Raw genomic sequence first — 13,206 nt, forward strand, 5'->3', positions numbered from 1 at the left:
CATATGGTGTGGGGAGGAACAACCGGCGAGCGTTTTGTGTATCGTTATTCAGTGTTCGTGTCAAAGTCAAACTTATGTGACAAACAATGTGATGTGACCATGGACATGATGATGTCATATCACTACTACATTTGGGCATATCACATTTTGTCACACTAGTTTGATAGTGTAGACAGTTTTACGTACTTTTGTTATTTAACTATGCAATTTACTATTATCTTTACTATAATGTATTGTACCCAAATTTGATATGTTCCTGCTAGCGACTTGTTGATTAGGAACTTGCTTTAAAGATGAATAATTTCATTTCCTAAAAATAAATTAATAAATGTACAGTATTATAAAATAATACAACAATTAATTAATTCATTCATTGGTTTATATTTACTTATACCAGACAGTACTTGACAATTCCGTCCAAACTTAAATGCAACTTTAAGGGAAAACTTAGTAACAGATTATTGTTCAAACAAAATTTGTATCTTAAATAAAACTTAATAAAATCTTGAAATTACATCGACATTATACTTTATATTATAATAGAACATGACATAACAGTACAACTTAAAACATAATATGACACGCCACGTGTGCATAAATTAATTTATACAATTACCATTAGGCCTAATAAATGTTCAAACACTGGTTTAAAAAAAAACAATTTTGTTTTCTGTTTTTTTTAACCCAAATTGTATTTATTAAACAGGCATCGTACTATTTTACCATGGTAACCAGTTAAGTCAAACGAATTTACGAATCATAAACGTACTTACAATGTAAAATATTTCTAATTGATTCGAGGGGTTAGGAACGCCTACTCGAGATCACCATACTTCATTTTAATCAGCAGATCACGAATTCAATCTTTAATTGATGGAAACCTCTCGGATCCTTTCATTGTAATTAAAATCAGGGAAGAGTGACATTTCTTCCCTGTTTGTAATTGCTTGTATGCTGTAACATGTTATAATATTTAAAACAATATTTAGCAGCAATAAGGATTAACGTCGTAAATGTATACGGACGACCGTTATTCAATCAGTACTAGTTATCTCTTTTATTAGTTCGGTAATTTAAATGAAACACACAAGAAAGGACTCATTAGAATTACTAAGATAGCATCAAATATAATTGGTTGTACGGTTAATGATTTAAAATAACTTTATGAAAAACAGGTCCTAAGTAAATTAAGTAAAATTTTAGAAGATAAGAAACATCCATTACATATGAGATTTTATAAGAACAAGTCAGGCCGGTTACGGGCTCCTAGAGCTGATACGTCAAGAAACCGACTGTCTTTTGTACCAAATTCAACTCATATTTTTAACTCAAAGATTGTTAGATCATAATAGCGCACATGCAATATATATTTTAAAGTTTTTACTGTTGAGGGATGTTTTAATTAATGTTTTTAAATTGTAAATCTGTTCTATGTATGATGTAATTATGAATGTTTTACCATATTTTTCTGTAAAGGAAAACAATTTTTCCATGTTCAATTTAGTATATATGGAACGAATAAAGATTTGATTTGATTTGATTTGACGAGCGGTAACGGTAAGCGGGAAAAACCGCGTAGCTTGTACCACGTAGAATCTGTATTTTATCCTGAGCGGAAACCGCCCGTCCGCTCCGCTCCGTGTGTAGATGGCCGCCCGTCCGCTCCGTGTGTAGATGGCCGCCCGTCCGCTCCGCTCCGTGTGTAGATGGCCGCCCGTCCGCCGCTCCGCTCCGTGTGTAGATGGCCGCCCGTCCGCTCCGCTCCGTGTGTAGATGGTCATAAAGGATTAACATAGACTCTATATTTGTATCGCTCTTCTGTGTAAATTGGCCTTAGTCGGATGCATGTGTCTAAATTGTTACTTATGAGCGCGCCGATGAGGATAATGATGATGACGACAAAGAAGAAGAAAAAGATGATAATGAAGATGATGATAATTAAGATGATGAAGATGATGATAATAAAGATAATGATGATGATGATGATGATGATGAAGATGATGATGATGATGATAATGATGATTATGATGATGATAAAGATGATGATGATGATGATAATGAAGATGATATGATGATGATAATGCAGATGATGATGATGATGTATGATGATGATAATTAAGATAATGAAGAAGATGATGATAATAATGATGATGATGAAGATGATGAAAATGTAAAAAACATTAAAGATAATGAATTCTAAAACTGAATTACGACGACGAACATATTACATTATTACAATATTATCAATGGTCTTCAATTTGTATACAAAATGGTGTTATGTTATGCACTGCCGTGATTGGTTAAAACAAAACTACACATGTGGTTTGCGCATGCGATTTACGCGGGGGTATAAATTAAACGGTTGACGATTGATAAACTCATGGATGTTACCAATTTCTCCCGGGAGCACACATCAATGAAAGACAGATTATCGATATCAAATAAAGTTGGGAAAAATCATCGGTAGAAATGATACGAATTGAAGGAACATCTTCAAAATCTCGACGTGACCTGATCAATAACGAGATACAGAAACTAAGAGATATGTTGCCACTACATGACACAGTCAAGTCTAGGTTGTCATATCTACATATTATGTCATTGACATGCTCTTATATTAGAAAAGGAAACTTCTTTAACACAGGTAAGAGAAATAGGGACAACACATCATTATTAAAACTCTATATATTATAATCTAGACAATTTTCTTTCTCGTTTGTTGTAGGTCTATTATAGTTCGCAATATTTTTTTTTCTAATTGAAAACTTAAAGATAAACTAAAAGAGCTATATTCTTAGATAAACTAAAAGAGCTATATTCAATTTCAATTTGGTTGTATTTTTCCACGCACAATAAAGACATAGATGCATTATTATGTTTAGATATAATATGTGCTACAGATCACAGATCTGTAAGCTAACATCCATTGGAGGAATATAATATATATGTGGGGTTTTGTTCTGGTTTTGGAGCTTTTAGGTTCCCGGATTAGTTTTCTAAACGCTTAACAACTTTAAAAAAAAAAACAAATAAATAAATAAATACAATATTATTAATATTGATTGATTGATCAATGATGGTACTTGTAATGTACGTAAGTTAAACGAAGAGGAAGATACAATTCACTTTCTGTTAACTTGTCCTGCACTTGATAGCATCCGAAGCATCAGAAAACATGAATTTACAGAATTTTAAAAACAACATTTTGCCAATGGAAAAACAGTTTTTCAAGATTTCGAAAAATTGGAAACTAAGAAAAAATTGCAGTTTATTAAAGGAAACAATCATGCTTGTTGTGAATCGTTTTGTATATTACAAACACGAGGAAACAACTATGTGAATAAATAAGTAATGCTTTTTAAAAACCACGCCATATACATGGCTGCAGTCGCGTGCACAAATTTTAGTTAGTGTTTACCGATCGACCAACAGATCGACCGACATAGTAAGCTGTAGAGTCGCTACTAAAAATATAGAAGCACCTTTGAAATTAAGTTTGTATGTAAATTTCTATATCAGTTCAGAAAAAACCCAACGCTTTGTTTAAAAAAAGATAGGCCTACAGTAGATTCCAACGAACCAGCAATAAATGTTCTAATTTGTATACATGTTAACGTTTTACGAATGTGGAGTGGGCTCCTGCTAATTAATGGTGTATCTGTCTTGGTACATATCAAGCCAGTTAGTACGTTTTATTGTCGGCCAATATCAAGTGCATCTTACTTAAACAAGTATCACGTACTTAACAACATAACACAATGCTCATTACGATGGCTAGATACTTAACTTCCGTCTGTCTACAATTTATCTGTTTGCAAAGAGGAATATCATAGAGTAAGTAAAGTAAGGACGCACTGCTACTATTTGGACTTTCTATTTGCCGTTTGCTTTGATGGTACTTCTGGAATTGTCCAGTAACTTCAATTCTTCACCGTAATTTAAACAGCACTGCACAATGGCCATTTTGAATAAGATAATAAAAGATGACGGTAGAGTTTCATTTAAAGTTGTGTTGTTAGTTATTCAGTGTTAAACCTAAGTTTCGATAGAAAGTTGCAATATATTAAAAACCTGCACTTTACCATTACGTAACATTTGATTGATTTCATATAACATTACGTTGGTTATTTGGTTCCATTGAATGGGTCAAGTTATATTGAATGGTTCTAATCAAGGTCCATTATTTGGTAAACGTTTGAAAAATGAACAGAAAGAAAACAAACTCGTAAACATTAATTTTGTATTGTATTTTGTACGGTACTGGACAAGTAAAATCTTTTACAAATTGAATTATAAGTCATTTAACCAAAACGTTATCCGTTGTTTTTTATAGCTTTATTGTTTAATTCATTTTACAGGCTTTAAAATACCAAATAGTCTGATAAGTTTTGTTCCTATGCTCGATTTTACTCAGGTTAGTTATCATGTCAATTAATATATATTTCATCATTCAATTCATAGTGCGCATGTGAGGACGCGTTTAAGTTCTCATGCGATTCCTTATCACAGTCTCATGGATTAGGTCCAGAGACGACGACGACCAACAACACAAAAGCCGTCGCCAATCGAAGGCTCTCCAAATACGAACATATTTGCTCAAATGTTTGATCAACGTCGGCAGAAGAATGAAAAATGGTAGAGAAAACAACGAAATAAATCCTAAATAAATGTCAATCTGTTCATTATCTCCCAGTGGTGTTATGTCACTGTATGTACAAAAGGCCCCGTGGCAATACGAGTAATTTGATGATCGAAATTGAGAACATTCAAATTAATTAATACTTAATCCGTGACAAATGAATGAATATTAATGGCAGAATAAATGAATACGAAGCAAATTCAAACTCTAAGACAAGAAGGATATAATATAATAAAATTACTACTAACTTTCTTACTTTTGTTTGTTTACTTGTGATTTTTAAAAATAGTTAGCTAAAGCTTTGTCTACACGATCAAAATTTATGTGACAAAAAAATTTGATTTGCCCATGGACACGGTGACATCATATCACAACCTGCCATATCACTACCATATTTGGGCACATTACACTTTTTTGTCAAACTAAGTTTGATAGTGCTATTAGAGCTTTAGACTTAGAGATTGTCAGTTGACCGTCAGGACGGTGCACACAATATTAATAATACTGTAGTAATTATTTGTAATAATACGCTTAAACAACATAACTAAATAAATAAATCTTTAACTATGTTTATATGAAGGCAGTAAACGGTTTTCTGATGGTTGTGAAGTGTGACGGAAAACTGATATACGTTTCAGAAAACGTGACAGATTATCTTGGTCATTCGATGGTAAGTGAACACAATTGGAACACATTTTGAAGTTAAAATATTGAAAAACAAATATATATTCGTTGACACGTTGATACGATCTGATTTACTGTGTACTTGTATATATTATATTGTTGTTAGAGTATTTTAAATTTTTACTTTGTACGTTGTTTGCAGAATTTTTCAGCCGTTGGGCTACCTTCTGTTTGTACTATTTATGTGTTTTTTTATGAATAAATACCTATATATTATATTCATATTTTGACGTCAATTTTGTTGTTTTTCTATAGCTATATTCATATTTTTGATGTAAATTTCGTTCTTTTTCTATAATGCAGATAGAGCTGCTTGCAACCGGTGGAGATATTTACAGTGTTATTGATTCACGTGACCATGACGTCATTTATAATCATCTTTCTAAAAACGCCTTTCAACAAAATGGTAGGCCTATATTATATTTAACTCTTCGTTTTACAGTACGAATTTCCTGCCGCCATCAATGTTTTGACACATAGAATGGCACGCGTATTTACGTGATACGTACGTAATAGGCCAACGTTTGACTTAAATTATGATGCAACAGTTAAGTTAGGCTAACTTAACATGATTTTAAATATAGGCTGATATAAAAAGTTTCTCGCCTTTTAACGCTATGATTATACACAATGATTTTGTATTTTTATGTAATAGATTTCAATGGTGATAACGAAATATCGTTTGTTTGTCGAATGAACACTGCCCGCAACATGCGACGCAATGATACAACCCTTAAAAACAAGGTACAGCAAATGTTTGATGGTTTGTTAATAAATATGCAAATTATTACAATTAACAAATCCATATTGAAAATAGACCTAGTAGGCCTACTTTACCGATTTCATTTTTTTTCCATTTTAAAAACATTTATTGATTTCACTAATGGCAAAATAACGATAACATATATGATTTAATAAGACATGACAATTTGAGGATCAGCACAATTAATACAAATTTCTCGAAATAGAACCACTCAGAAAAGTACCGTAACAACTTAAATCGGGGCTATTATGTTATTTGAATACATTGCAAGTAACAATTGTATTCCTTACAAAGTAATGTAGTGTAGCTATAGCTTGTAATTGGCGCTCGCTGTTGGATACGTATGAAAAAAGCGCGTTTGCAACTGATTATGAAAACTGAGTTGATTTGTTACAGAAAATTCTTATGCGAGGACGTTATTCTCCATATTTTTGTAAAACACAAAGACATTTGGACCGTGCACTGATGCTAACCTGTCTACCAATAGAATGCTGGTCGTTTGGTACCGACGATGAGATGGCACCCTACAACACTGAGACGTTCTGTATGCTGCACAGTCTTGATATGAAAATACTAAAGGCTTCATCAAAGTAAGAAAAACCTACAGAAACTATCTATTATAATCACATTTAGTGATCTGTATGGAAGGCAAATACCGCCAAAAATACAATTATACACAACATAGTACAGATACAACATTTGATGACCGGGGGTTTACTTGTATTCCATAGCAGCCTTTGTTTAATTAGAGTCTTTCAAACGACATATGTTCTTTGCCAATAAAATAAAGCTAAATGATAAACAGTAGATTCTACTACAATTAGGCCTATTCAAGATATTTCACAAAGGAAATAGCATTACAACAGTTGTAAGACAATGAGGTGATTCGATCAATTCTATCAGCCGGTTTATTTTAAGTTTGTTTATCATTAATAAGCAAAATCTAATTATAACTGCATGCAACTTTCTATACACAGCAACAATAGGCCTGTGTATTTACCACTAGACCACCCTAAACGCTAAAGTGAATCATTGTCACAACAAAAATTAGGCCTACGTATTTTGAATACCTCTCTATGCTTCTGTAAAACATTTTCACTGCGTATTTATCACTCCCGCTAAATCAAATCTCTTTCACAAGTAGAGTTATAGTCTACATATTTATCGACGACACGCCATTTCTATGAATATCTTAGAATAGAGGAGAAAGTTACGATTACTTATAGGCCTACCGAAGTTACAGTATTTTATTTTTTAACAGTGTGTTTTTCTACACGGGATACAATGAACACGAGTTAGAAGGTACATCTTGGTATAGACTGGTACACCACGAAGATCTTAACACTGCAAGATCACTTCATTTAAAAAGTATGTACAATTATCTGTGTATGTATACGTGACGTATTAAAAGTATGCGCGCGTGACGTATTGATGTGCACGTGATGTATTAAAAGTATGTGCGCGTGACGTATCAATGTGCGCGTGACGTATCAATGTGCACGTGACGTATTAAAAGTATGCGTACGGCCAAAGAATATAAATAGGAACTGTTGTATCTTCTCCTTTTATTATCTCTGGTACGGCGTATTAAAGGTATGTGTACGCGACGTATCAAAAGTATATATACGTGACGAATTAAAAGTGCGTGTACGACGTATTAAACGTATATATACGTGACGAATTAAAAGTATGTGTACGACGTATTAAACGTGTGTATATGTGACGTAATAATCATTTCGGTAATTTGGCGATTGAGTTTACAAAGGAAGAACATACAAACTATTATCAGGTTATTTACTATTTGTTATTACATCATCTTACAGTGGTTCGATGTGCAGGTGGCGCCAAAAAACCATCGGCTCTCATCCGACTTCTGTCGACATGTGGAGCTCAACGGTATGCCAGCGTAACAATTAGAAACGCAGGAGAAATGGGTGCATCCACGCATTTCATTACGGAACACCACATTATCCGGTAACATAATTTGTTATTTTCATGTGTATTCTGAATATCGATATTGAATGTTACCAAATAATGAATTTTTATGAGTGTAAAAAAAAATTACTATTGAACGACCGTTTAATAGTGCGTACTACTGCATGTCATGTGACCCACAATCGTCCAATCAAATGACAGGAATTTATTTATGTGTTATATAATACCAGGGAGTTGTATTTTATAATACCAAATAATAATCTGAAATTCTAATTTCCTAGACAATCGGAGATTGAGTTCTATGTGAATGAAGTATCAAGCAACAATGGTGAGATAATAGCACCTGAACTCACTACAGAGAACATCAGTGAATCAGCAACAGTTTTGGTATCAACTACTTTGGATGACGACACCATGTGTGACGACGATCTAGATAAATCAGCAACGCAAATAGAAACATTTCTTTCAAATGGAGGACCAGTTCCAAACAGTCTGGATCTACTCTATGACAGAATACCTTGCATAGAGTGCGAGGGCGCTTCAGATGCCGCCACAGAGAGCAGACAACATAGTGATTGCGTCACAGAATCTAGTACCACCTACAAACCTTTTCAAGCATTGAAAAGCGCAGCCAAATTACTGGTTTGCGACCGACTGAAGCGAGACGTCGACAAGTTTCGTATTCCTTACAGCCATGCGATGGAAATCATTGATAGTCTAGACCAGAGTGATTATATTCCACAACAAGAAACAACCAATCAAGATATGGCATTTCTAAATGACGTTATGACGTCACTACCAATGTCATACACGTGCTCATCTCAAGATACTGTTGGTGGGTATGTCCAGGTTACCTGTCAATCACATGTAACCATGGGAATAAATGGGCAGGTACAACGCTCGGGAAATTGGTAAACCTTACAAGAAAGGCTTTACCAGTTAAAAAATCCTTGTGGTGGACAATTGCAGATGGAAACTCATTTTCTAAAGAGTGTGGCAAAGGTCAGATATCCAGTATGACCTGGCATTTCTTTGCCTTGTGTTGTGCATCTCATTGTAACACAACTTTTATTTGACCCGCTTTGAACTTTAGAAAACTTATCTTCATTAAATCTCCGTTTTTTCCCTGTTTCTTTGTGAATGTCTTTAACTACATTTTGTTCAGCAACTTCCTCAACATTTGAGTTGTCACCATTGTCAGATTCTTTTATGTCATCACAAGCATCACTTATATTTCTTACCGATTTGTCAGACTTTTCTTGTAAATCTTCCGCTTCGAATCCAAGCTTTGGTATGGGCAAACTGATTGTGCGTACATCATAACTCCTCAGAAGGCACTCCAGTGTTGTCACTTCATCAAAACCTTGCGCTGTCAGTTCCAAACACGTTTTCTGTACTTGTTCAATACACGGGGAAAATGAACAAATGCGACCACCTTAAAGAATAAATATTAGTACAGAATTAAAAACAGTGTGCTCGACAACAATAGCAAAAAGAACAAAAATAATTTTAAAAATTGTTGAAAAACAAATATGATTGAAAATTGAAACATTTGGAAGGAAAAGATTAATCTTACCAGCCGATTTTAATGCAGCTTTGGCGTGCCGTAATGCAGACCATGGCGATGGCAAGTCAAGAAACACAGCATCAGCTACATCTGTCATACCAAAGCCATCCTATTGATTAAGAATAATTGAAATTATATTATATTATTTTATATTGTATATTCTTCAATGGAAGACTGTACATATAACACACTTCTTTTTTGCTTTAAAAAGTTGACCCCACCCTTACTCTTCACTTTTATCCAAAGCCTTGCTTGCTTAATATATCTAGTACAGTTAAGATGAATTTGTTGTTACCTGAATAGCATCTTTACACTGGACAGTAATTAAGTTTGAAAGGCCGTGATCTTTGAACTCTTTTTCTGCAGTCGCTGCTCTTTGCTCATGAAATTCAAACGTATACAGGTGACCAGATGGAGCTACTGCTCTAGCCAAAGAATGTGACAGTGAACCACTTCCTGTACCTTTAAAATCAGAGATAATAGTAAATACACATATTAAAGAAATAATTTAAAACTTGTCGCAATAGTAGTGGTGTCAAGAGGGCCCCTGAATGGCTACGCCCCTGAATATCTACTGGCATTAATTTGTCCAGCTACAAGGGTTACCCTCTATAAATAAAGTTGTAGATAAAAATAAATAAAACTAGTGGAGCTGTAGCTTGCCTTCCAGGTTTCAATCCTGACCTAGTGCCAGGGTTGTAACTCATGACTCTTTCCCTAATTAAGCCTTAAAGCCTCAAATGACTGAGACTAAGTTTTAATCCTGATAAATTGTAATAGGCCTAGAAGTACCGTAAGTTAATCCATCATGGCAAGTTTGTGCTCACTGTTTTAGATGCGTATGAAATAATACAAAAATTAAAAATATATATTATATTACAAATTGGTACTAGACTAATACTGTACTAACCAGATTCAACAACAACTGAGCCGGGCTTCAGTTCCAGCTGTGAAATGATGACTCCAATATCCGTTGAATAAAGAATTTGAGTTCTATGAGGTAGATTAACAGTCCACAACTCTGGTGTTGGGTGGAGTACATACACAAAGCCTTTCCCACCAAGCGTCTCTATTTTACTACCATACTGTTTTCCTATCACTTGGGAGTGACGGAGCGCTCCGAAGCGGGTTTGAGTGGTTTCTCCCTGGCGTACTGTCAACGGTAACATCGAGTCATGGCCTAGGAAAATAATCACCAAATCTCCTTCTTCAACATTACTTTTGTAGCCCAAAAAACTCATTATTAGCTGGTTATATTATTCAAAATAGAAATAATAACAAATTGTTCTCGAAAAAAAGCGTAAAAACATTAATTTCAAGCATTTATTTCTTCTTCCACATTTTTGAGTACGGGGGCAGACATATTGGATTTTAAAGGTTACTATAGAGGGCGGAAACAGTTTTACCAAATTAAATCTCATGGAAAAAATGTATTATTATGGCCAAATTCATATTATATTTTATAAACATTTTCCTCATCACCATAAATTATTATATTATTTAGGCTTATCAGTTGCAATTGTCCAAGGCGAACATTTTTTATTTGTAAGGTAGACCAGAGAGTCTGGTTCAATTGCATCTTCCCATAAACAAACTTCTAATATTGCACTTTTGTACATGCCGCTTCCCAGGTACGTTTACTTACGTCACGCTACACCGGTATTTTCTCGTTTATGGGGACAGCCCACTTTTATTGCACGTAAGAAAAAAACAATGGATATTTAAATGATATTAAACCACCTGGTACTTAAACTGTAAACTATAGCCACACAACCAGTCTCTTTGTTGAAAACGCGATAATTGCTCGTTTCTTGATTTCTAGCATGGAATTTTGGAAGTTAGTCAAACTAATGGCAACACTGTCTGCATTGGCTTTGGAGTCTCTCATGTTAAATTCAATCGTGCCAATCATACCACAGTTACTTGAACATCCACTTTATTGGAATGAAATATATGAGAGCGGACTGACGCCATTAAATTCAACAAAGGAGAATCAGGACGTACGTCATAAACTAAACAAAAACACCACTGACACAATTGTTCCTAGTACTCCACAAAAATGCCCACCGCCGCCGCTAGGGATTGAACCAACTAAGTCTGCACCTAAAGATACTACCAAATTAAAGTTGACGCTTTTGTTTTTGTCGAACAGTTTGGTTGCCGCATTTTTCGCTAGCCCACTTTCGGGCGTAGCTGCCGACAAATTTGGGTATGACATTGTCTTGATATTTTGTCTATGTATGCTTCTTATAGAGTCACTTATATTCGCATTCTTTAAACATTACATTGCTTACGTCATCGCTAGATTACTCGCAGGAATTTCTGGAGCATCAATATTTATAGCACCGGCTGCCGTATCTAGAATATTCTTAAAAGATGACGATATGCGGACTAAAATGATTGGCGTTTCGATCATTTTGATTGGCTTTTCCAATCTCGGGCCGGTATACATGGGTCCAATGTATGATGCATTCGGACAAACATTTCCGTTTTTGTTGCTGACTGCGGCTATATTATTAACTCTGTCTGCATTACTGGTTTCTTTAATTGTTTTGAAATGTAAAAACATTGACGATGATAATGCCACAACAACATGCATACAAGAACAAAATAACAACCAAGAAGAACAGCAGGCTACATCGCTGTCGTTTATGCAGCTCCTGTCGGACCCATTGATACTCATACCAGTGTTGCTATGTGTAACCGGATTGGTCAAATGCGCGCAACAACCAGTTATTTCGCTTTGGTTGGTGGAAAACTTTAACACCGGAACCGTACAACGTGGTATCATATGGTTACCGGTATTCGGTGTGCATGTCATCGGTGCCGGGGTTGGATTTCTGCTCTCTCAACGCAATACATTTTTTCTCATGTTCATCGGTTTGGCCGTCAATGCATTCCTGATTATTATCATGCCGTTTTCTCCAACCTTTTTGATCGTCACCATCATATACGCTTTCATTAATTTCCACGAATCGTTATTCCGTTTCTTTCGGTTCAACCACATGGCATACATGTCTGCGCATGTCTACCCGACTGCTCTAGGACGCGTATATGCGTTAACAAAAATCGGCAAAGACGCGACATATTTGTTAGGCGGTTCCTTGGCTCCCGTTATCTATGTTGATATTGGATATAGGAATCTAAATGTTATCATTGCAGCCGTTCTACTAACAGCATCGCCGCTTGCACTCGTCGGTAGCATTTTAAGGAGGCAGAAGCACATTGTAGGTCCTGTACAAACCTCGGACGAGGCAAGACCACTGTTTGCAGAGACAACTGGAAACCGTTAATGATTGAAATAAGCATTCTGTTTTGCAGGGGGAATAAACTTATTTATCTGAATTTAACTGAACTATGATCGAAGCAAATTAATAAAATGCTCTACTAATTATTAAAAGATGACTGTAGACAGTTAATTGAATTAAAATCATAGATAAATAAATGATCAATTGCTGTTAAATCTGATTTCTGGTGTCAATTTTTTATGTTGTAACTGGAAAATATTAAGACTGTGTTAGTCGCTGCTTAAAGCTTGGGGCCCACTAGGACGCAAACACATTGGTCATTGCGCTTACGGCCTTGCGTTACGTCATAGTGAACCGGCCTTAGACTCCT

General features: G+C 35.0%; 2 protein-coding genes across 2 annotated transcripts; one reads left to right on the forward strand and one right to left on the reverse strand.

Moving 5' to 3' along the window:
• Positions 1–7,745: 7,745 nt before the first annotated feature.
• LOC140060757 (tRNA (adenine(58)-N(1))-methyltransferase catalytic subunit TRMT61A-like) lies at positions 7,746–10,998 on the reverse strand. Its single transcript, XM_072107097.1, has 4 exons — positions 10,499–10,998; positions 9,884–10,050; positions 9,598–9,697; positions 7,746–9,456 (listed from the first exon to the last, which is right to left on the reverse strand). Exons 1-4 carry the CDS (start codon positions 10,827–10,829, stop codon positions 8,999–9,001), a joined length of 1,056 nt encoding a protein of 351 aa, XP_071963198.1. The 5' UTR covers positions 10,830–10,998; the 3' UTR covers positions 7,746–8,998.
• A 241-nt stretch (positions 10,999–11,239) lies between these two features.
• Positions 11,240–13,040, forward strand: LOC140060680 (vesicular acetylcholine transporter-like). Its single transcript, XM_072106991.1, has one exon. The coding sequence runs from the start codon at positions 11,412–11,414 to the stop codon at positions 12,879–12,881; it is 1,470 nt and encodes a 489-aa protein (XP_071963092.1). The 5' UTR covers positions 11,240–11,411; the 3' UTR covers positions 12,882–13,040.
• Positions 13,041–13,206: the final 166 nt, after the last annotated feature.

The sequence above is a fragment of the Antedon mediterranea genome, chromosome 10 (genome assembly GCF_964355755.1).
Source record: "Antedon mediterranea chromosome 10, ecAntMedi1.1, whole genome shotgun sequence".
In the NCBI taxonomy this organism is placed as follows: Eukaryota; Metazoa; Echinodermata; class Crinoidea; order Comatulida; family Antedonidae; genus Antedon; species Antedon mediterranea.